The 25,292-nt window shown below is 36.3% G+C and overlaps 3 protein-coding genes and 1 long non-coding RNA gene across 4 annotated transcripts; all 4 read right to left on the bottom strand.

Annotated features, from left to right (window-relative positions):
• Positions 1–414: 414 nt before the first annotated feature.
• Positions 415–894, bottom strand: LOC137025219 (gastrula zinc finger protein XlCGF57.1-like). Its single transcript, XM_067393244.1, has one exon. The coding sequence runs from the start codon at positions 892–894 to the stop codon at positions 415–417; it is 480 nt and encodes a 159-aa protein (XP_067249345.1).
• Positions 895–2,415: 1,521 nt separating this feature from the next.
• On the bottom strand, positions 2,416–9,451 carry LOC137025218 (zinc finger protein 568-like). Its single transcript, XM_067393243.1, has 2 exons — positions 9,367–9,451; positions 2,416–3,572 (listed from the first exon to the last, which is right to left on the bottom strand). The coding sequence occupies exons 1-2, from the start codon at positions 9,449–9,451 to the stop codon at positions 2,416–2,418; spliced, it is 1,242 nt and encodes a 413-aa protein (XP_067249344.1).
• A 2,980-nt stretch (positions 9,452–12,431) lies between these two features.
• Positions 12,432–18,824, bottom strand: LOC137024874 (zinc finger protein 665-like). Its single transcript, XM_067392814.1, has 3 exons — positions 18,772–18,824; positions 18,154–18,325; positions 12,432–14,750 (listed from the first exon to the last, which is right to left on the bottom strand). The coding sequence occupies exons 2-3, from the start codon at positions 18,272–18,274 to the stop codon at positions 13,228–13,230; spliced, it is 1,644 nt and encodes a 547-aa protein (XP_067248915.1). The 5' UTR covers positions 18,275–18,325; positions 18,772–18,824; the 3' UTR covers positions 12,432–13,227.
• Positions 18,825–19,234: 410 nt separating this feature from the next.
• On the bottom strand, positions 19,235–24,409 carry LOC137024897 (uncharacterized). The gene is made up of 3 exons (XR_010895789.1): positions 23,590–24,409; positions 21,136–21,227; positions 19,235–20,083 (listed from the first exon to the last, which is right to left on the bottom strand). It is a non-coding gene; the product is annotated as an uncharacterized lncRNA (long non-coding RNA).
• Between the last annotated feature and the right edge of the window lie 883 nt (positions 24,410–25,292).

Here is a 25,292-nt window from a genome sequence, read left to right as displayed (position 1 = left end):
TTCTGGAATACACCCCAGGTCCGTGTACGTTTTGATAGTTTGTTTTCCAATTTGAAATGAAATATGCAGAAACAAGAAAACGGTCGTTTTTCGTTTGTTAAAAAACGGAAAAACAAGATTTTGGCTCTATTTTCGTTTTTTCAGGTCACAAATAGAAAACGGAAACACAACTTCAAAACTCATTTCCCACATGTGGGCGGTCATTACACGCCCCTTTCAGCTGATTGGTCAAATAAATCTGAGCCAGTGATGTCACCATCAGTTCATTCAGCAAAATAACAGTCCTCTGCTGCTATATCAGTATACGCTACGTCATATATTATATTCTTCTGTGCAACCAAATGCATATTTCACAGAAATATTTAGTTCAGAAATGTTAATCAGCACGCAGGCTGTTGTAATACTGTTTGTAGTTTAATATGCATGGTGAAACTGGCACGTATATAGTTTCTCTCCAGTGTGAATTCTCAAGTGGAGTTTAAGGTGTCCTTTCTGACTGAAACTCTTTCCACACTGAGTGCACATGTAGGGTTTCTCTCCATTATGACTTTTCTTGTGGACTTCAAGTTTTTCATGTTGGTCAAAAGTCTTTCCACTCTGAGAGCATGAGAAAGGCTTCTCTCTATTGTGAGTTCTCATGTGTCTATTAAGACTTCCTTTGTGAGTGTATCTGTTTCCACACTGTTGGCACTTGAAAGGTCTCTCTTCAGTGTGAACTCTCTTGAGAACTTTAAGGTTCCTGTCTTGAATGATAGTCTTATTTCCACTCTGAGTGTATGTAAACAGCATCTCTCTAGTGTGAGTTCTCATGTGCCTGCATAGGTTTCTTTTTTGATTGAAACTTCTCCCACACTGTTGGCAGGTGAAAGGCTTCTCTCCACTGTGAATTCTCATGTGGTCTTTTAAATTTCCTATTTGATAGAAGCTCCTTCCACACTGAGAGCATGTGTAGGGTTTTCTCCAGTGTGAATTCTCATGTGGTATTTAAGTTTTGTTGATCAAAAGTCTTTCCACACTCAGAGTATGTGAAAGTCTTCTCTCTATCGTGAACTTTCATGTGCTTTTTAAGGCTAACTTTTTTAGTGTATCTGTTTCCACACTGTTGACAGATGAATGGGCTCTTTCCATTATTAAGTCTCATGTGGAGTTTAAGGTTTCCTTTTCTTTTAAAACTTTTTCCGCACTGTTTGCAGATTAAGAGACTTCTAGTCCTTGCCTTTTAAGTTGTTTTTTCTGAGACAGTCTTTTCGGCAAAGCAACTGACATGAAACATTTATACATGAAAAAACAACAAGTTGTCATCAGCGGGAAAAACTCTATGATTGCTTTGGTTGGTTATTTTCACAGATAGAATATGACAGCTGCACAAATAAATTTTTAAATGTCAGTCACAGTTTTTACTATATTTCTTATTGTGGTATTATAATTTCTGGGATGAATAAAAAAAATACAGACATAAATGAAATGGGGGATGCTACTAAAGTATTACGGGACAAAGCTCCCAATTTCTGGACTGTCCTGCAAATTGCAGGATGGGTGGTCACTGCAGTCTCTTATCTCCAGCTTGCTTCAGCACATGGGATAGTAGCAAAATGCTTCCCTTTGCTTACCTTCTATTACCATGCTGAATGCTGTTAGCAAATGAGCTAATGTTAGCTGTTTAGATTCATTAAGGAATGTGTGACGAGCAGGGCGGGCGAGAGCCGTGAGGGAATGGCGCGAGGCCGGTGAGGCGTGCCGGCCTCGAGTCTCTCACGGAGGAGCTCCGGAGGCATAAAAGGAGGAGCGACTACAGTGAAGGACGAGAGAGGACCAGGCCTGGACTTTATTTTATGTTTCATTATGTTTGTGTGGCCGGCAGACGTCCGCGAGGGTCTGCTGGCATTACTTTCGTTTTGTTGTTTGTTTATTTTGAGATTAAAGTTTTGTTGAATGTTCGCCGGTTCCTGCCTCCTTCTTCCCACGTCTACTGACCTTTTATTTTCAACATGCACTCATTCACGTCTGTTTTATTTAATTCATGTAAAGTTACGTCTTTATTGGGGCAGGACATGACGAATTACACTACGTGACTCAATGAGTTCGTCTCAATTGTTTAGAAACAAGCTGCATAAATGGAAAAATGCTTAAATATCGGGAAAAATATCGGTAAACCGATACATCAGTCGATCACTAATATCCACGACTTCTAAAGGCATTAGGGATGTTCTGCTGCTCAGTTATTTTGAACTTCTTTTAACCCCCAATCAAAGAAAGAAAGAATTCTGCTTGAGTATATCAGGTATATGTGAATCCCAAGGTTTGCTTTATTTCTGCAAGTCTTCCCACAGTGACGGCTCATAAAAGGCTTTTCTCTGATTTGAGTTATTACATGATCCTAAAGTGATTTCTGATAACACTGATAACATTATACAGTTATTTCATACATGAATCCTCATGGTTATCAAGTGTTTCTTTATATCTGAAAGTCTTTTCACAGTGACAACACTTAAATGGCTTCTCTCCAGTGTGAATTCTCGTGTGTATGGTAAGAAGTCCTTTCTGGCTAAAACTTTTTCCACATTGTTTGCAGGTGAAAGGCTTCTCTACTGTGTGAATTCTTATGTGGTCTTCAAAGTGTCCTACTTGATTGAAACTCTTTCCACACTGAAAGCACAAGTAGGGTTTCACACCAGAGTGAATTCTCATGTGGAGATTAAGGTGTCCTTTTTTATTAAAACTATTTCCACACTGAGAGCATGTGTAAGGTTTCTCTCCAGTATGAATTATCATGTGTCTATTAAGGTTTCCTTTTTGAATGAAATTCTTTCCACAGTGAGGGCAAGGGTAGGGTTTCTCTCCAGTATGAATTATCATGTGGCCTTTAAGTATTTCATATTGATCAAAAGTCTTTCCACACTTATGGCATGTGTAAGGCTTCTCTCTATTGTGAATTCTCATATGCCTGGACAGGTTTCTATTTTGGTTGAAACTTTTCCCACATTGTTTGCAGGTGAAAGGCTTCTCTCCACTGTGAGTTCTTATGTGGTCTTCAAAGTGTCCTGTTTGATTGAAACTCTTTCCACACTGATGGCATTTGTAGGGTTTCTCTCCAGTGTGAATTCTCATGTGGACTTTAAATTTTCCAAGTTGATCAAAACTATTTCCACACTGATGGCATGTGTAGGGTTTCTCTCTAGCGTGAACTCTCATGTGGGCTTTAAGGTGTCCTTTTTGAGTGAAACCCTTTCCACACTGAAGGCACATGTAGGATTTCTCTCCAGTATGAATTCTCATGTGGTCTTTAAGGTTTCCTTTTCTATTGAAACTCTTTCCACACTGTTGACAGATGAAAGGTCTCTCTCTTGTGTGAATTCTCATGTGGGCTTTAAGGTTTACTTTTCTATTGAAACTCTTTCCACACTGTTGGCAGATAAAGTGACTTCTAGTCCCTGCATTTTCAGCTCTTTTTCGTGAGGAAGTCTTTTTAGGCTGTGAGCAACTGAAAGATTTTTCTCCAGTTATAAAATCATGATGATTTGTATATTGATCTTTCTCTTCCACTTCTTTCTCCTCTTTCAGTGCCATCAGGTCTAAAAATGACAAATGCAAGTTAATACCACTTTAAGCACAAAGCAAGCCAAAACATTGGTGAATAAATACGACAATGACCCAAAACATTCCAGTACATCAACCAAGGAATGGCTCAAAACAAAGAAAGAGAGTTTTGGAATGGCCAAGTCAAAGGCTGGATCTAAAAACTACGAGTGTAGAATCTCAATAGGATTCAAAGTTTGAAGGGAATTTCAAGGACATTTGAGATCTGTGCATTAGTTTGAATGCATCTTATTAGATCTCCCATGTCATCACAGTGAAGCTGAGAATAAAATGTTCAGATACTCTTGCTTGTAATTTTTTTTTTTTATTATTATTATTAACTAACTTTTATGTTTTATTATTATTAACTATATCTAGGGACAGACTGGGACGCACATTCCCAGGTGAAAAAAGTACACTTCCATAACGTCCTTAACACCCTGAGGTCTGAAAATGCGCCGGCGCGTTTTGCAGGTTTTTTTCACATTGCAGCAAAACAGACTTAAAATACTCCGTCATTTCTTGTCATATAGACACAAGTAATATATCAATTGAAACTATAGAATGTCTTCTTTTATTTGTGTACACTCAGAGTAAAAACACAATGTTGTGCTTTTTGTAAAATAAAGAAAACTAACATGATGAGCGCTATTCAGAGGCAATACATGCATTCATCATCTCAATCGTGTATTTATTGTCTTGAAAAGTGTTTATTTGGATGTTAAAGCAATGGTTAGCGAACTCTAGAAGACATGCCATTGGTTCCTAGTTCCTTTTCTTCTTTATATGAATTTGTGGACCAAAGGTGTACAGAGCGTCCTCTGGCTGCAAGTATGAATTAAAAACACAGTATCCAGCACTCATAGTGATGACAATAAATATTACTTCTCAGTATAGAAAATTGACATAAATATATAAGAGTCCATCAATATTTCTCCAAATGTGCATGCTTTTAAGCTAAAAGCCTCTATGAAATGCCATAGAGGTAACATAATTGTTCAGACACTTTGCACCACAGAAATACATTATATTTTAAAGAATATAATATAATTTTAAATTGTAATAATATTTCACAGTATTGCTGTTTATGATGAGCTGAGATATTATTACAGAGGGTTTTTTTTCAAAGCCTACCTGACTGAAAGGCCTCATTAATATGCAAGTCATTTCAGGTCATTATTATGCAATTCTTTTGTCTTCTCAGGTGTAAATGGCCCATTATGCATGCAGATTCACGCCTCCACGTATACTGTGTTTCTTGACAAAAAGTGTCGTACAAAAACTAAATCAATATATTGTTTTATATGAACAAGCAGGCAGCATAATTTTTACATAATTCTGAAGCAAAAACTCTAGTCTACAACCTCCAATACCCAAAAGTCTTGTGAACACAGACTTAATATACTTTTTTTGGCCTTATTTCAGTGACTTAAAGGTGCCCTAGAATTAAAAATTAAATTTATATTGGCATAGTTACAGTGAGTTTCAAACTCCATTGTTTCCTCCTCCTTATATAAATCTCATTTGTTTAAAAGACCTCCGGAAAACAGGCGAATCTCAACATAACACCGACTGTTACGTAACAGTATTTGCATAATGTCAGCCCATGATTGAGGTAACACAAAGGCAGTTAGTATTACACAAGGGCAGAACGTCTGGATGTGCACTGCTGAATAATCAGACTAGGTAAGCAAGCAAGGAAAACAGCGAAAAATGGCAGATGGAGCAATAATAACTGACATGATCCATGATAACATGATATTTTTAGTGATATTTGTGTCTTTCTAAATGTATCGTTAGCATGTTGCTAATGTACTGTTCAATGTGGTTAAAGTTAACATCGTTTTTTACTGTATTCACGGAGACAAGAGTCGTCGTTATTTTCATTATTAAACACTTGCAGTCTGTATAATGCATAAACACAACTTCATTCTTTATAAATCTCTCCAACAGTGTAGTGTTAGCCAGTTAGCCACAGAGCATAGCCTCAAACGCATTCAATATCAAATGTAAACACCCAGATAAATACAATAATCACACAATCCGACGCATGCATTCAGTATGCATGACGAACACTTTGTAAAGATCCATTTTGAGGGTTATATTAGCTGTGTAAACTTTGTTTATGCTGTGATAGAGTCGAGAGCTTGGGAGGAGGCGGAGACCGCGCGATTTAAAGGGGCCGCAACCTGAAAGCGGCTCATTTCTAAATATGCCTTAAAATAGGCAGTTAAAAAAATGAATTAAAAAAAGTCAATGGGGTATTTTGAGCTGAAACTTCACAGACACATTCAGGGGACACCTTAGACTTATATTACATCTTTTAAAAAAAAGTTCTAGGGCACCTTTAAGTTTTTTGTTTTTTATAACCACGCATAAACATTATTCCTTCAAAAATACAAACATGTACATATATGTTCCTCACATATTATTGTAGCCTAGTTTGTGCTGAATACAGTGTAATGACACTTTTGTCATTTATACGTTTATGAACAACTGAAAAAAGCACAAATGTCAGGGCATGTCAAAACTTCTCCAAGCCCCAAATCAGCCACAGACTCCAGAGGGTTAAAGTGCTCTATTTTCGTGCACTAATTTTGTACTTAATATACTAAAAATTCATCTTTAGTACTTCTTCATATAATCTTAAGAACATCTAAGTGTACTCAACTGTGCTATTTTGAGACACCAAGAATTTGTATTTAGTTACCACTTGTAGTACACTTGAACTCATAAGTATAGGGTACTACAAATACAGAGATATTTAATATAATAAAAAACACTGGAGCCAACTGGCAGAAGAATTGTGTGAAAATTACTTGAGCTAGCTGTATTTTTGTTCCTTACCTTTAGCACTTTGGTTAATTATAGGATTTGGCAGAGTCTGACTTTTTTCTTTCCTGCACCGCCTTTCCCCCTTTTTTTTTTTTTTTTTTTTTTTTTTTTTTAAGGTCAACCATCTAACTTTTACTGACAAATTTGGACTGAGCGTCCTTTGCTGGGAGTTTGATTGACAGGCAATCTAACCAATCATAACGTCGCATCCACATTTATGTCCGACAAAGCAGTTCGATTAATGTCGTCTTGAATTTGAAAAATGGTGTCACGAGCCGCTTGAAACGAGGTTCTACAGCAATCTGTCAAGACACATTAAAGACCCACAAAAAGGCATTTATTGTTTAAATTTCTCTTCTGTTGATGCACTGTCAGTGTCCTCTTTGCTCCAATGTATTTTCACTCAGAGAACATGATGTGTGTCGTGAGAGCGGCATGGCATGTCATACATAGCAACAGTAACTAAAGGGGCGGGTCAGTCGGTCGGCCCATCTCAAGACCAGACCGGACCGGCCGTTGTCGACTGGGCCAAATGCTAAACATTTATTAATATTATTATAACCATAGTGAGATCGAGCAAGCAATAAAAACCTGTTCTATGTGCTGACGGCCTGTAAAAACTAATATTTATTTATATATTAAAAATAAAACTGACCGGCCCACATAAAAAACAATGGTCTGGCCCCTCTGGCATTCGCCAGAATTGCCCGATGGCCAATCCGCCTATGGCTATATTGTATATACAGTACAGACCAAAAGTTTGGAACCACTAAGATTTTTAATGTTTTTAAAGGTGCCCAAGAATGCTTTTTCACAAGTTGTAATATAAGTCTAAGGTGTCTCCTGAATGTGTCTGTGAAGTTTCAGCTCAAAATACCCCATAGATTTTTTTTAATTAATTTTTTTAACTGCCTATTTTGGGGCATCATTAACAATGCACTGATTTACACTCGACGCCACCCTTTTAAATGCTCACGCTCCCTGCCAAACGAGCTCTCGACTATATTACAGCGCATTTACAAAGTTCACACAGCTAATATAACCCTCAAATGGATCTTTACAAGATGTTTGTCATGCATGCTGTATGCATGCTTCAAATTATGTGAGTAAAGTATTTATTTATATGTTAACGTTTTATTCTGAATGAATTTGAGGCTATATGATCTGTGGCTAACAGCTAATGCTACACTGTTGGAGAGATTTATAAAGAATTAAGTTGTGTTTATGAATTATACAGACTGCAAGTGTTTAAAAACGAAAATAAAGACGGCTCTTGTCTCCGTGAGTACAGTAAGAAACGATGGTAACTTTAACCACATTTAACAGTACATTAGCAACATGCTAAAGAAACATTTAGAAAGACAATTCACAAATATCACTAAAAATATCATGTTATCATGGATCATGTCAGTTATTATTGCTCCATCTGCCATTTTTCGCTATTGTCCTTACTTGCTTACCTAGTCTGATGATTCAACTGTGCACAGATCCAGACGTTTATACTGGCTGCCCTTGTGTAATGCCTTGAACATGGACTGGCATATGCAAATATTGGGGGCGTACACCCCGACTGTTACGTAAGAGTCAGTGTTATGTTGAGATTCACCTGTTCTTCGGAGGTCTTTTAAACAAATGAGATTTATATAAGGAGGAAACAATGGAGTTTGTGACTCACTGTATGTAATTTCCTTGTACTGAACTCTTGTTATTCAACTATGCCAAGGTAAATTCAATTTTTCATTCGAGGGCACCTTTAAAAGAAGTTTCGTCTGCTCACCAAGGCTACATTTATTTAATTAAAAATACAGTAAAAACAGTAATATTGTGAAATATTATTACAATTTAAAATAACTGTTTTCTATTTGAATATATTTGACAAAGTAATTTATTCCTGTGATCAAAGCTGAATTTTCAGCATCATTACTCCAGTCTTCAGTGTCACATGATCCTTCAGAAATCATTCTAATATGCTGATCTGCTGCTCAAGAAACATTTAATGTGTACAATTGTAGAAAATATTTGTGTACAATATTTTTTTTCAGGATTATCTGATGAATAGAAAGTTCAAAAGAACAGTGTTTATCTGAAATCTAATCTTTTGTAACATTATAAATGTCTTTACTGCCACTTTTGATTGATTTAATGCATGCTTGCTGAATAAAAGTATTCATTTCTTTAATTTCTTATCAAAAAATAAAAATTCTTACTGACCCCAAACTTTTGAACGGTAGTGTATAATGCTACAGAAGCTTTGTATTTCAGATAAATGCTGTTCTTTTGAACTTTCTATTCATCAAGGAATCCTGAAAAAAAAAGTACACAACTGTTTTCAACATTGAAAATAATAATAAATGTTTCTTGAGCAGCAGATCAGCATATTAGAATGATTTCTGAAGGATCATGTGACACTGAAGACTGGAGTAATGATGCTGAAAATTCAGCATTGCATCACAGGAATAAATTACTTTGTCAAATATATTTATATAGTACACAGTTATTTTAAATTGTAATAATATTTCACAATATTATTGTTTTTACTGTATTTTTAATTAAATAAATGTAGCCTTGGTGAGAAGACGAAACTTCTTTTAAAAACATTAAAAATCTTAGTGGTTCCAAACTTTTGGTCTGTACTGTATTTAAACTAAATATTTATATTTTTAACATGCAAATGTTTTAATTTATATTTCTCCTGTAATTATTTCAAAAAAGTACTTATAATTACATAAATAAAAGATTTTAAATTTTAAGATTAATTAATAAGAAAAAAAAAAGTATAACAAGAATTGTTTTGGAATTGGACTCTGAATCGGGTTGTGAGGCGTCTAAAGATTCCCACCCCTACTACACAATGATTTATTGCTTATTTTGTTGAATAATACAGAAGACAAAGAGCTTAATACCCTTGGACAAATTTAATAAGAATCATTAAAAAGCTTTGAGGATGAAACCAACCTGTTTGTTCCTCAGTTTCTTCTTGTTTCACTCTGAACGTTTCTTCAATCTTTATGTCTTCAATCTCTTCTTTAATAAACTCCATCTTAATGTCTTCAATCTCTTCTTTAATAAACTCCATATTTATGTCTTCACTCTCCTCTTTAATAATCTCCATCTTTATAATAGTGTGTCACGTGGATCTCTGTCGCTTCACCAGGAGTTTTTTCTGTGTTTGGGATGAGAATAATTAACAGAAAGAAATATAAATTCAAACCAAATCTCTGGGTGCGTCTCAATCAGCCCTAGTTCAGTAGTGAGAGTCAGAGTGAGAGTTAATGGACTAAAATGATCTGATTATTTAAAAATAATAATAAAAAAAACTAACAGCATTCAAAATTATATAAACTTTTTGTTATAATTTACATTTGGTGTTTATTGATTTGTAGATATTTAATACTACACTTTTATACAAACATTAGCAGTTGGTTAGTAAAAGTTGTCATTGCACATGTTAGTGTTTGTTCTCGTTACATTTACAGTGTTTTGAGCAGCTGGTGTCGTCAGCGTGCGGTGAATCGAGCGCTTCGAATCACTGAATCATTTTGCAAAGTATTTGATTCAACTGTTTACTGTTACTCGTGAGCGGATGCGATTTACTTAACAAAAAACAATGGTTATTTATGTTAGACAATGTATTGCAATGTTAAATTAAATTATCAAGCTGTCAATTAAAAACAATTTAAAACACAAACCTTTCTTCAGCTGAATCACAACAGACGCATGAGCGCGGCGCAGCCTTATGACGTCACATCACCAGACCAAAATAAAAGTATCATTCACACTGTAAAATAATTAAATGTCCAATGATTTAATGAATAGGTTAAGTATTAACAACTAATGAAAGCGTGTATGATTTTTTTTAACTATAATGTTGAGTAAAGAATTAATTTGTACCAGATACATTAAAAACAGATAGTGGTAAATGTGGTTTATAAGTCAGTAGAGTTTAAAATAGTCTACGAATTAATAGAGCAGAGTTCATGCTTGTCAGTATTGAAACTTATATATTTTTTGTGAGTAAGGAGGGGAAGAAATGTCACACCCAAAATAAAACTGATACAGTTCATGAATCCTTTGCACAAATAAGAACCACACAACAAATATAAGTTTTGCCTCGTTTGAAAGCAGAAACTGGGCAGTTTTGGTGTCAATAAGTCACAATTAATTATTGCCATAAAAAAACAAAATATCTAGAAAGAGCTTAAAAGTTTTGTAAATTTATTAGAAAAAATATATATATTTTCATGAAATATCTTTATAAAAATAAAATTGAATTTAGCCTTGTTGCTAGCTCTAAACACACTGTCCTTACAAAAAGATTTCTACAGTTTCGGTTAAATTTAGAAAAACGCTGTTTTTTGTTGTTGATTGTTTTTTTGTTGGTTTTTTAAAAGTAATTTAGGAAAAAAAGGTTACTTTTATTAAAAAAGTTAATCTTGTTTTTGCACCGTTGGTTTTGTTATTACGGCACTTGCGTCTGTCTGCCGCGAATGTACAACGCTGAAGGCGAGCAGAAATGCTCTCTGCTTGCAGCACGTCTGTCACGCTCATCGGGAAAGTAAGTTAAACACACGCACAAACAACACATTTTTATCAAATAATACGGCATTAATAGCGGTTCACTTCCGCAATTTGGTACGTTTGCGTTCATATAAGCAGTGAACCATACTGGAGTTCACTTGGGTCTCATACCCCAGACCACCCTTTTTAAGTGGACTCGGGAACGGTTGCAGGTGCGCAAACAAGTTCAGAAGACAGTGTTCACATCATCCAAACGTACCGAACTCTGACGTCAGTCGAACCTGAGTGCGCACCAAAAGTGCTACTGTGAAAACACCCTTAATTTACATTTACATTTATTCACTTGGCAGACGCTTTTATCCTTACAAGTGAGGAATACAACAAGCGAGTCATCATGACGAGGCAAATAGAAAAAAGAAGTGCTCACAATACAAGTCACAGGCAGTGCTCAGAGTATCATAACCTACAACAGAGAGGGATAAAACAAAGTGAACGGATAGGTATAGGAATTTATTTTTACTTTTTTTCAGGATGAGGTTAAGTCCTCACAAAAGACTGACCAATATCCAATTCATGCGTTTGCCAATTTTTGCCATACCATCTGAAACATTGCCAACATTTATTGACATAGACCTCATGTTTAATATGATAGTTTCATCCTTACATCTACTGTAATACAATATATTGTTAGCCTCGAGAGTATTTACATTAATCAATAAATAAGTGGATCATCCTGATGGACTAATGGGGGATTTTTTGTTCAGCGTGCCATATGTTCTGGGTTCTAATCTGTCCTTGTATAATGTATTTTATTTTCTTCTTATTAAAACCCATAATGTTCATCAGTGATTGTATAACAAGAGCAGGGACTCGTTCACGTGCATTTTATTTTGTGATTTCACCGGAATTAATACAGTCTCCTCAACAGCGTTAGATTGAAGGGCTCGTCCGTGTGAAGGCCAAGAAAAGCACCAGGAAAACATTGTTGCGCCACTGATAACAGCGGCAACATGATTTAAAAATCAACACAACCCAACGCCAGATTGCCTCGTTTAACGCAAATGAATGAATTGCTAATCAACTAGAGATGTTTCTTTTGTGTTAGATACATACGTGCCGCAAGATGTTTCAAAAAGTGGTGGGGACATTTTCCACCCAGAAAATTAGGCCTATGAATATTGCGCATGCTTAAAGGGGGTTTCTTGCACCACACGAAATATCCTTGAAAACAGATTTGTTTTCGTACAAGCCTTTAATTTTATCTTGAAAGAAATTTAGTTTGAAAGAAAAAAAGTTTGATTTTTTTCTGCAAGTCTTTGCACAGTGACAGTTCATGAAAGGTTTATCTCTGGTGTTGTTACATGATTCATATGATGATTCACGTTTACACTGATGGCATAAAACAGTTCTCTCATACATGAATACTAATGGTAAGTGTTTATTTATATTTAAAAAGTCTTTTCACAGTGACAACACTTAAATTGCCTCTCTCCAGTCTGAATTCTTGTGTGGTCTTCAAAAGCCCTATTCGGACGAGATTAGTTTTACATGGGGATGTGGGGTAAAGTAATTATTACCAGAGCTTCTCAGTGATTTTAGTCCCATCCGAATGTGCCATCTCAGTTATCATTACGGACAATGTCAGTAAAGATTACGGCGACTTTTACTTTCTGTAAAAAGGTCTGGAAAAATTACCTCAGGTAATACTAATTCCTTTCGAATAGACCCGCTGTAAATATGTACGGTAAAATTCTGTCATTTCCTGTTTAAAAGTAGTTTTCTGTGCATTTTTCAAGCATGGAGGCACTTGAAGAAACATTCATTTGTGCTGTAGGTGATGGGACAAGTCTGTTGCAAACCTCAAGTATTTTCTACATTCCATTCAGAGCAAAAAGAAGATCGAAGCAAAACTAATTTTATCTTTAGCTAAGTGCCTACTACCATCACAATCTAATCACAATTTAATTAATAAATCGGACCTAACTGTTATATATAGTTTATATATTTAGATTATATGTGTTTGCGCACACGGTATCAGGAAGCAATGTGTACACATGACGACAGGGAGGTGACAGCGGTGCGTAAATTGAGTTACCCCTCCCACTTCTGCTAGTTTTACTGAGATGTCTTGTCCCGTGCGAATTGGCCAATTAATATTACAGACATCCTGAGATAAAATTACTTTACTCCACATCCCCAAGTAAAACTAATCCCGTTCGAATAAGGCTAAAAAGTGTCCTTTTTAACTGAAACTCTTTCCACACTGGAAGCACTCCAGAGTGATTTCTTAAGTATAATTTAAGGTTGTCCTTCTTGATTCAAACTATTCACCTGAGGGCATGTTAAAAGCTTATCTCCATTGTGAGTTCTCATGTGCCTGCTAATGCTTCCTTTGTTAGTGAATGCTCTTCCACACTCTTGGCAGGAGATAAGCCTCTTTTCAGTGTGAACTATCACGTGCCTGTATAGGTTTCTTTTTCGGTTGAAACTTTTTCCACATTGTTTGCAGGTGAAAGGCTTCTCTCCACTGTGAATGCTTATGTGGTCTTCAAAGTGTCCCGTTTGACTGAAACTCTTTCCACACTGTGAGCATTTGTAGGGTTTCTGTCCCGTATGAATTACCATGTGGAGTTTAAGGTGTTCTGTTTGATTGAAACTCTTTCCACACTGAGGGCAAGGGTAGGGTTTCTCTCCAGTAAGAATTATCATGTGGACTTGAAGTTTTTCATGTTGGTCAAAAGTCTTTCCACACTTATGGAATGTATAAAGCTTCTCTCTAGTGTGAGTTTGCATATGCCTGGATAGGTTTCTTTTTTGGTTGAAACTTTTCCCACATTGTTCGCAGGTGAAAGGCTTCTCTCCACTGTGAATTCTTATGTGGTCTTTAAAGTGTCCAATTTGATTGAAACTCTTTCCACACTGATGGCACGTATATAGTTTCTCTCCAGTGTGAATTCTCAAGTGGAGTTTAAGGTGTCCTTTCTGGTTGAAACTCTTTCCACACTGAGTGCACATGTAGGGTTTCTCTCCATTATGACTTTTCTTGAGGACTTCAAGTTTTTCATGTTGGTCAAAAGTCTTTCCACTCCGAGAGCATGGGAAAGGTTTCTCTCCATTGTGAGTTCTCATGTGTCTATTAAGACTTCCTTTGTGAGTGTATCTGTTTCCACACTGTTGGCAGTTGAAAGGTCTCTCTTCAGTGTGAACTTTAAGGTTCTTGTCTTGAATGATAGTCTTTCCACTCTGAGTGTATGTAAACAGCATCTCTCTAGTGTGAGTTCTCATGTGCCTGCATAGGTTTCTTTTTTGATTGAAACTTCTCCCACACTGTTGGCAGGTGAAAGGCTTCTCTCCACTGTGAATTCTTATGTGGTCTTTTAAGTGTCCCATTTGATAGAAGCTCCTTCCACACTGAGAGCATGTGTAGGGTTTCTCTCCTGTATGAATTCTCATGTGGTATTTAAGTTTTCCTTGTTGATCAAAAGTCTTTCCACACTCAGAGCATGCGAAAATCTTCTCTCTATCATGAACTCTCATGTGCTTTTTAAGGCTAACTTTTTTAGTGTATCTATTTCCACACTGTTGACAGATAAATGGGCTCTTTCCATTATGAAGTCTCAGGTGGGCTTTAAGGTTTCCTTTTCTTATAAATCTCTTTCCACACTGTTTGCAGATAAAGTTGCCTCTAGTCCTTGAGGAAGTCTTTTCAGGCTGTGAGCAACTAAGAGATTTTTCTCCAGTTATGAAATCATGATGATTTGTATATTGATCTTTCTCTTCCATTTCATTCACTTCAGTCTCCTCTTTCAGTGCCATCAGGTCTAAAAAAGACAATAGAAGTTAACCTCATTACTGGTATTTATTGGCAAAGCAACTGGCATGAAACATTTATACATGAAAAAACAACAACAACAACATACAAGTAGACCCTTTACCAACTAAGCTACTATAAGAGTCGTTAATCTGAGAAGCCTTCTCAATATTGCTCACTCTTCACTTAATTTAGGGAACGTCTCAAATATATTAAGCTGGCAGTAAAATCTTTTATTTAAAAAGCCCACTTTGACCCCTGGAGATCTGAATTATAGACTGACCTTTTAAGGCAGAGATAGCCAACCCTGTTCCTGGAGGGGCAACCTTACTGCATTCTTCAGTTCCACCAGCTTCAACACACTCACCTGTTATACCTTGAACACCTTGATTGGCTGGTTCAGGAGTGTTTGATTGGATTGGAGCTAAACTCTGCAGGATGGTAGCCATTCAGGAGCAGAGTTGGAGACCCCTGGTCAAGGGGTAAATGTCTAATTTCCGCTGAGCGGTATGGTTCTGTTTATTAGAGTATGGTATGCAATTTTTGCTGTTCTATTGTCAAAAGTTGTGAATAGCCCTAATACTTATCCGTACCGTACCACTTTTTTGGGACCCAAATGTGGTCCAGACAACGCGTGCATTAATTATCTTCACTTCATGTAGGCTATATACAAAAATGAAAAAAAAATATATATATATATATATATAAAAACAAAAACAATAAAATATAAAAAACAAAATAAAATATAAAAAAAACTTGTTTTCATTTTAAAAAATATGAAACTGTGTGGTTCAGGCAATATGTGCATATGTACTCTGATTATCTTCACTGTATGTAGCCTATAATAAAATGAAATAAGACAAAACAACCTTCTCTTTTTGTTAAGAGTCAGTTTTAATTATCAATAATATTATAAAATTATAAGTATGAGAAGCTATACAATACGAAATAAAGACAAGCAAACAATTCAGTCAAATGTACAGTGCACTAAGTACAACGGTAAAGTTAAAATAAAAATATAAAGTTATGAAACTTTTCACTTTTTTATAAATAAACCATTTTGTTTAATTATGTGGATTTTCTCCTCTATTGACGCTTGATTGTAGGTGCTGCTGTATGGACGTCTGAACTTTGTTTACTTGGTATTCTGAAACGCCGAATGTTGGTTTGCAGCAAGCAAAGCTCGTCTTCTTCTTGTGACAGACAGCCTCAAGCCAAGAAGCAAAAAGATCTGCTGTATGTCCTCCATTGTTGTTTATTCTTCGCGCGAGTATGACCTAGATCACTACTGTCCGGATACACCACGCCTATCAAGGAAGGGTACTGACAGCGTTGGAAACACAAGCCTGATCAGGGTGTACTATTCAAAATCGTACCGAACTGCTTTGTCTGTTTAGTAAAATATCTAGCTTACACCAGACTTCCTTCCATATTCAAGTTACAAAGAAAGTGTAAACTGGCATTGCATCAGTTTTTCACTTTTTCCGCAAGTTGAATAGGGAAGACATAGGATGTAGTGTAAGCTTTTTACACTTTCTTTGTAACTTGAATACGGAAGGTAGTCTGGTGGAAGCTAGATATTTTACTTCATAACTTGTTAAATATTCCGTACTCTTGCAGAAACTCCTGTTATAGCCAAGTTACTTAATGCCTTATAATACAATTTCTAGTTATTTACATCATACCTACACTTTGTTGGTAATGAGATGATTTATGAGCGTGCAGAACTCAGTCAATGAACCGTTTTATTCTGAGCTTTAACACTTCAGATTTACCTTTGCATTTATGCGCTCAACAGGCCTACAATGCTCAGTGCTGCAAAACATGTAAATACAGCATAATGCTCTTCAGACCATAAACACAAATTTGAAGAGGACAGTTTGAAAGCAGATGCCTATCAGTCAACGCTGAATTAAGTTAATTGGGTTGTTGACATGACATGGCATTTTCAGTGTCACACAAGATAAAAATTAATAAAATTAGCATTGTCATCACTTAAAATGCAAATTTTTTTTTTGTCTTACATGGACCTGTTGTTACAAATACTGCTTTGTTATTAGACATTTTTTTATTATTATTTTATTTAGCCAAGTCTCAAAATTGTCCTATGGTGTGACTGTCTCAAGCATTGGGTAAATAAATTACAACTTTTATAAATTAAAAAGAAAAGCATAAATTTGGCTATTTCAGTAAATGTCGATCTTTTTCCCCATCCATATATTTCTAAAACCGTAGGAACTTTAACATTTTGTCACTAGGGCTGAACGATTAATTGCATTTGCGATAACATCACAACATGATAAAATGCTATTTTTTTTTTTACCGCAAATACTGCAATTGCATCTTGGTCAAGCGACACGTGAGAGTGAAGTAGACTGCAGAGGAAGGCATGCAACGCATATACAGGCCTGGCCTACAGGAAAGCACAGTTTATGTTTCTAATCTAATATTGTATTGGTCATAATATACAATCTGTGGGAGATAAGCTTCCAATTCCACACACACCAGATGAACTTTACATAAAATAATCTTTCATAAAGTTTGGAAAGTTTGAAGAGAATTTCAAGGACATTTGAGATCTGCACATTAGTTTGAATCTCCCACTGTCTATAATGTCATCAGTAATGAACAGTGAAGCTGAGAAAGAGAAAAATTACTCACTTTTCTTGAATGGAAATTGTTCAGATACTCTTATTCAGAATCTCTTGCTTGTAATATGTTTTTTTTTTTAAACTAACTTTTATATTTCATATTGTACAGAAGAGTATTAGGGCCAAGCAATAATAAAAAAATAAAACCATCTCGGAGATTAAAGTTGTTAAATTTCGAGAAAAAAGCCGAGATAAAATGTTGAGAATAAACTCATTAAATTACAAGAACAAATTCGTTAAATCTCGAAATTTAACGAAATTTTTCTCATAATTTAACAAATTTGTTCTCGTAATTTAAATACTTTTTTCTCGTAATTTAATGACTTTATTCTCAACATTTTATCTCGACTTTTTTCTCAAAATTTAACAACTTTAATCTCGAGATGGTTTTATTTTTTTATTATTGCTTGGCCCTAATCCTCTTCCATAATATTGTCATTAGCTATATTTATTAAACTAAAAATTTATATTTTTAATATGCAAATATTTTAATTTGTTTTCTTTATGTAATTATTTTAAAAAGTACTAATAATTACATGAATAAAAGATTTAAAATTTTAAGATCAATTAATAAGAAAGATTAGAACAAGAATTGTTTTTGGAATTGGACTCTGAATCGGGTTGTGAGGCGTCTAAAGATTCCCACCCCTACTATACAATGATTTATTGCTTATTTTGTTGAATAATACAGAAGACAAAGAGCTTAATACCCTTGGACAAATTTAATAAGAATCATTAAAAAGCTTTGAGGATGAAACCAACCTGTTTGTTCCTCAGTTTCTTCTTGTTTCACACTGATTGTTTCTTCAATCTTTATGTCTTCAATCTCCTCTTTAATAAACTCCATCTTTATGTCTTCAATCTCTTCTTTAATAAACTCCATCTTTACAATAGTGTGTCACGTGGATCTCAGTCGCTTCACCGGGAGTTTTTCCTGTGTTTAAGATGAGAATAATTACCGGAAAGAAAAATAAATCCAAACTAAATCTCTGGGTGCGTCTCAATCAACTCTAGTTCAGTAGTTCAGCGCACTGGTGAGAGTCATAGTGAGAGTTAATGGACTTAAATGATCTGATTATTTAAAAAGAATAATACAAAAATTATCAGTTGGTTAAGTAAAAGTTGTCATTGCACATGTTAGTGTTTGTTCTCGTTACATTTACAGTGTTTTGAGCAGCTGGTGTCGTCATTGTGCGGTGAATCGAGCGCTTCGAATCACTGAATCATTTGCAAAGTATTTGATTCAACTGTTTACCGTTACTCGTGAGCGGATGCGATTTACTTAACAAAAAACAATGGGTATTTATGTTAGACAATGCATTGCAATGTTAAATTATATTATCAATCTGTAAAACTAAAAAATCGATTTAAACCACAAACCTTTCTTCAGCTAAACAACAGACGCATGAGCGTGGCGCAGCCTTATGACGTCACATCACCAGATCAAAATAAAAGTCCCGTTCACACTGTGAAATAATTAAATGTATGTTGTCCAATGATTTGATGAATAGACTAAGTATTAACAACTAATGAAAGCATGCATGATTTTTTTTAACTATAATGTTGAGTAAAGAATTCATTTGTACCAGAATTAAAAACAGATAGTAGCAAATGTGATTTATAAGTCAGTAGAGTTTAAAATAGTCTACGAATTAATAGAGCAGAGTTCATGCTTGTGTCAGTATTGAAACTTATATATTTTTTTTTTTTGTGAGGAAGGAGGGGAAGAAATGTCACACCCAAAATAAAACTGATACAGTTCATGAATCCTTTGCACAAATAAGACCACACAACAAGTAAGTGTGGTCTCGTTTGAAAGCAGAAACTTGGCAGTTTCGTTGTCATCAAGTCAATGAATTATTTAATTATGCTCCAAAATAGGCAGTCAAGAAAATGAATAAAAAAAATCTATGGGGTATTTTGAGCTGAAACTTCACAGACACATTCAGGGGACACCTTATGGTACATTCAAACCAGACGCGAATGAAGCGTTAAGCGTGACCCAGATAGCAAAATTTGTCTGGCCCACTTCTGGGCCTTAAACTTGCTTCAATTACGGCCCAGTTCTGGCTTTACAGTGATAAACTGGAAAATAATAATTAAATTATGCAAAGAGAATTCAAAAAGCAGCAAAAGACAGTCTGATTGTTCAGCTGAAGTAATTTCAGTGTTGTTTCAGTTCAGTTCAATGAGCTCAATTCAACTATAAAGCGGTTCTGCAGAAAACAGTAACGTCATAATCCAGCTCTGTTGAGTTCTCATCCAATAGTGTCAATGCAGTCAGATCAATATTGTTGAATAGTAGGTGTCCAACTAAGCAAGCCAGAGGTGACAGTGGCAAGAACCCAAACTCCATCAGATGACAGAATGAAGAAAAAAGGGGGCCAGAAAAATACAGTGCGATTATGATTCACAGCTGCATCAGAAGTTAGATTGTGGACTGATATCATTCAGAAATGTATCCAATTTCTTAATTGAAGATCGAACACAACACAATGGCATATGTAGAGGGAGGAGGAGTTGAAATGGCCTTGCAGAGGTCTCGTCTGGTTCTTGTGGTCTTTGCTGAAGATCTGTGCTGAAGACTGTTGCATCGACTAGGTCCTCACAGCAGATCCGTCTCCAGAGCTCGTTTAGTTGTCATGTTCTCTGCTGACATTCAGGGCTGTTGTGGTCATCTCAATAATCTGTTCTGGAAATGGAATGAGACAGACTAATTTTAGCATAAATGTCATTCTTCTTACGATGAAACAAGTATATCGGATGTTGTAGGTAGTGTTTCTGGTTGTAGTTTACCTTATTTAGCCTGACAAACCTAACAATCAACAAGAGATGGGTCTTTAATATAGAGCAATGCTTGGTGCATGATAATTACGCTTTAAAATGTGTTCTACAAAGCAGAACTCGTGTTCTGAGAAAATATTTTTGCATGAATAATGATCAATGAAGCATACTTCATCTAAGCAGATAGCTTAGCAACATAATGGCATAATGACACTGAAGGAGTTGCTCGGTGATCGTGCAGACAAACAGTAGCCTAAAGAGAACACATTTCATGGTCTTCCCAATATTATAAAAAATGCCACTGTATCTGAAGGCTAGATTTAGAAGGAAATGGTAAGATACGCACGGATTTATTTTTAAAATGTTTGTCAGTGATGCGCTGAGTCAATTTACAATGCAAAAATAAGGCAGCCTGTTTCAATGAAAAATAAATAAACATCCTAAAATATAGGCTGTTTACTTTACAGGCAAAATTGCATAAATCTGATTTTGTTTAAAAAAAAAAAACTATTTGGCAGATAACTAAAATAACTCTATAATAAAAATAATGAAAACATTCTGAACAGTATTTTATATGATTTATGTTTTTCTAAACAAGACAAGAAGAGTGAATGATTTTTAGCAATGTAATTTGACAGCATTTATTGTCATATTTTCCTTATGTCTTGTACAGTTAAATACGGTGTCATGTGGATGGGAATATGCATGGAAATGATATGCAGATGACGTAATGCATAATAAAACTAGGTGTTGTAAGCTCCATATATGATGATTTCTGGGAGGAGACGTGGTGGAGATTCATGTATGCACAAACTTCTTCTTTTATAAAGATAATTTTGTGCAGGTTCTGGCGTACACATTGCTTTATAAACCTATAAAAAATGTTTGTGTGCACACTTTTTGGATGAAATCTACGGAAAGTTTTATACATGAGGCCCCTGAAAAAACACTAAGACTTACCTTGCATCCGCCCTTTTAATTTGCTCCCAGTTGCAGCCACCTCTTCATGGTCCCCTCATCTTCCATTTCAGCAGGGTTTCTCTGAACTGCAGCTTTGAAATAAAGGAATACATATTGTAAGGCCATTATTAAATCTTAAGCATTGCAGTTTCTTTAACACCTACAGTGGGTACGGAAAATATTCAGACCCCCTTAAATTTTTCACTCTTTGTTATATTGCAGCCATTTGCTAAAATCATTTAAGTTCATTTTTTCCTTATTAATGTACACACAGCACCCCATATTGACAGAAAAACACAGAATTGTTGAATTTTTTGCAGATTTATTAAAAAAGAAAAAATGAAATATCACATGGTCCTAAGTATTCAGACCCTTTGCTGTGACACTCATATATTTAACTCAGCTGCTGTCCATTTCTTCTGATCATCCTTGAGATGGTTCTACACCTTCATTTGAGTCCAGCTGTGTTTGATTATACTGATTGGACTTGATTAGGAAAGCCACACACCTGTCTATATAAGACCTTACAGCTCACAGTGCATGTCAGAGCAAATGAGAATCATGAGGTCAAAGGAACTGCCTGAAGAGCTCAGAGACAGAATTGTGGCAAGGCACAGATCTGGCCAAGGTTACAGAAACAGAAGAGCCTTGGTGAGAGAGGTAAAGAAGAACCCAAAGATCACTGTGGCTGAGCTCCAGAGATGCAGTCGGGAGATGGGAGAAAGTTGTAGAAAGTAAACCATCACTGCAGCCCTCCACCAGTCTGGGTTTTATGGCAGAGTGGCCCGACGGAAGCCTCTCCTCAGTGCAAGACACATGAAAGCCCGCATGGAGTTTGCTAAAAAACACCTGAAGGACTCCAAGATTGTGAGAAATAAGATTCTCTGGTCTGATGAGACCAAGATAGAACTTTTTGGCCTTAATTCTAAGCGGCATGAGTGGAGAAAACCAGGCACTGCTCATCACCTGTCCAATACAGTCCCAACAGTGAAGCATGGTGGTGGCAGCATCATGCTGTGGGGGTGTTTTTCAGCTGCAGGGACAGGACGACTGGTTGCAATCGAGGGAAAGATGAATGCGGCCAAGTACAGGGATATCCTGGACGAAAACCTTCTCCAGAGTGCTCAGGACCTCAGACTGGGCCGAAGGTTTACCTTACAACAAGACAATGACCCTAAGCACACAGCTAAAATAACGAAGGAGTGGCTTCACAACAACTCCGTGACTGTTCTTGAATGACCCAGCCAGCGCCCTGACTTAAACCCAATTGAGCATCTCTGGAGAAACCTAAAAATGGCTGTCCACCAACGTTTACCATCCAACCTGACAGAACTGGAGAGGATCTGTAAGGAGGAATGGCAGAGGATCCCCAAATCCAGGTGTGAAAAACTTGTTGCATCTTTCCCAAAAAGACTCATGGCTGTATTAGATCAAAAGGGTGCTTCTACTAAATACTGAGCAAAGGGTCTGAATACTTAGGACCATGTGATTTTTCAGTTTTTCTTTTTTAATAAATCTGCAAAAATGTCAACAATTCTGTTTTTCTGTCAATATGGGGTGCTGTGTGTACATTAATGAGGAAAAAAATGAACTTAAATGATTTAGCAAATGGCTGCAATATAACAAAGAGTGAAAAATGTAAGGGGGTCTGAATACTTTCCGTACCCACTGTATATATTTGATAAACTGCATCCAGAGTTTATGCATGAGTTTAACATAACTGTAAAAAAGATTAAGTGTCAGACTCCAAACAGTGCGTTCAGGTTAAACTTTAGTTTATGATCGCTCAAAATCATTGAAATCCCCATTACAGTAAAATAAATTAAGTACTATGATTTTAAACATATTGTATGGGAGATATATTACCAGGGTCAGAAATGAACTTTTCCAGTAAGAGGCATTATTTGAGAGGCTTTTTTTTTTTACATCAAGAAAAGCCATCTTTACACTGCAAAGGTAGAACATAAGTGACATCTGACATGACAATTATGTTTGACACAGACTGTTTAAAGCAGCACGTTCAAGTACTTAGCCTACACAAAATTGCATAATGCCGTAGCCTATATATAAAAAAGGGTTGGGCTGCAATTGCATTACAGAATTATTATTGGCCTTATGTTAACAATTATTAATAGAGAATTTTTGTGGAGGAAAAAGAAACGTTGTGATATACGTTAGACCTATGGCGCCACAGCATAACTTACTCCGACTCAGTTCAATAATCACTCGTTGGAAAAGATGAATTGACTGACTGATTTTAGTAAACAAAATATAACTTGATATCACTGCATTAGCCAACAGTGCACCAGAGCTCAGCAGTTGTTCTAATAAACATAAGTTATTCAAAACTATCACTCTCTGGGACTGAATGGGTACTGACGTAATGTTATCATTGCAAACCATTAATTAATCCATTTAAAAAACTCTAAACTGAACATTAATTAAATTACTTACCGTTTTGCAGCTGATCCGTTCTCTAGAACATGAAATGTCGACTGCGGGATTCTCCTCAGGATTTAACCGCCAAAACTCTTTTTCAGGCGGCTGAAGTCCTTAATTCCAGCAGTGGCCCGCCTGTGATAAACCAACTCGGGCCGAAAACACATAACAAGCTTTCAGTCGTGACTGGCCCATTCAGAAAATTGTATCTGTCAGCCGTGCGTACAGTCGACAAGGCTCTGGCCCATTAACTTTTCACTGATTCTGACAATGAGTCGATGTTGGCGCATTTAAACCTGAATCGGCCCAAAAGTGCTTGTTATTTGGAGGCCCGTCTATAATGAAAAGAACTCGGGCCGATAGATCTATACAGAGTAATATGACCTGCCGCGAGTAGCTACAACCATTTCAGCTGAGACTGGCCCATAAAGAAAACACTGTCTGTCAGCCAGATGCGTTGAGTACAATCGGCAGAGTTCTGGCCCATAATCTTTTCATCGACGTTGACAGTGAGCCGACAGTGCCGCTTTTCTGCCGGAATCGGTAAAAGTACTTGCTATCTGGGGAGTGATTTACATGTTAAGTCAGTGAAAAGACACTGAAATAGACATCCTGCGGTGCAAATTGAGCATTTCGGGCGTTTGACGCGCAAGTTGAAAAATCTGAACTTTTGGCGAAAATTCGCACCACGTTAACCAATCAGAAGCTTGCTCTAGTAGTGATGTGACGTAGCGAGCGGAGGCAGAAATCCGAAACAACATGGAGGACAAAATCATTGTCGCTGAACATCTTCATATTTTATAGAAACAGAAATAAAAAGCATCTTGCTTGAAAGAATGTGAGTGAGGAAGTCGGACAATCTGGCAAGTTGTAAAAAACGGTCTTTACTCAATTTGAGCTATATATATATATATATATATATATATATATATATATATATATATATATATATATATATATATATATACATATACATATTGAGACTACAAGCTAGCTAAAGCCGACCAATTGAGCTTATTCGCTGTAATTTACAACTATTTCCCCGCTGACGAGTTGATGTGTTTATTCAGAGGAAGTGTGCAGAAAGCAGTGGGAGAGTCTGGGACACATAAAGGAGCGGGAGAGCCCCTCTCGTGACGCGAATTCGCGTCTATTGTGAAGTGAATTTCACGTGCGAATGAAGCGAGTAAACTCAAAATGTCCAAGCGTCCATCTACGTGCTAATAGCGCGTTTTATTCACGGAAGTTGCATCTGGTTTGAACACCCCATCAGACTTACATTACATCTTCTGAAAAAGCATTCTAGGGCACCTTTAAAAGTTTTGTAAATTTATTTTTTGCATTGCTTAGAGAGACAGGATTAAAGGTGCCCTATAAGTCTAAGGTGTCCCCTGAATGTGTCTGTAAAGTTTCAGCTCGAAATACCCCATAGATTTTTTTTAATTAATTTTTTTAACTGCCTATTTTGGGGCATCATTATAAATGAGCCGATTTAGGATGTGCGGCCCCTTTAAATCTCATTTGGCACCCATGTCCAGACATCTGGAACCTCCCCATGTGGTTTCTGGACCGGAGGGTTTAGTGACCTACCCTAGACAGTATCAATTCAGCTAGAGCCCCCTTGAGGAGGCGCGTCTAACTCTGCTTACTTCCATGTAAAGAGCCTGCAAGCATTTTTTGGTCAATGAAACGTGCCCAGATTTCAGACTGGTCTACCC

The sequence above is a fragment of the Chanodichthys erythropterus genome, chromosome 8 (genome assembly GCF_024489055.1).
Source record: "Chanodichthys erythropterus isolate Z2021 chromosome 8, ASM2448905v1, whole genome shotgun sequence".
Lineage (NCBI taxonomy): Eukaryota > Metazoa > Chordata > Actinopteri > Cypriniformes > Xenocyprididae > Chanodichthys > Chanodichthys erythropterus.
The sequence above is the reverse complement of the archived record's forward strand: the minus strand, read 5'-3'. Positions and strand labels throughout refer to the sequence as shown.

Coding starts and splice junctions, on each gene's coding strand:
- LOC137025218 (XM_067393243.1), bottom strand. CDS start 9,451: ATGGAGTTTATTAAAGAAGAGATTGAAGACATAAAGATTGAAGAAACG. Junction 3,573..9,366: donor AGAAACTGAGGAACAAACAG/GTTGGTTTCATC, acceptor TGTCATTTTTAG/ACCTGATGGCACTGAAAGAG.
- LOC137025219 (XM_067393244.1), bottom strand. CDS start 894: ATGAGAATTCACAGTGGAGAGAAGCCTTTCACCTGCCAACAGTGTGGG.
- LOC137024874 (XM_067392814.1), bottom strand. CDS start 18,274: ATGGAGTTTATTAAAGAAGAGATTGAAGACATAAAGATGGAGTTTATT. Junction 14,751..18,153: donor AGAAACTGAGGAACAAACAG/GTTGGTTTCATC, acceptor TGTCTTTTTTAG/ACCTGATGGCACTGAAAGAG.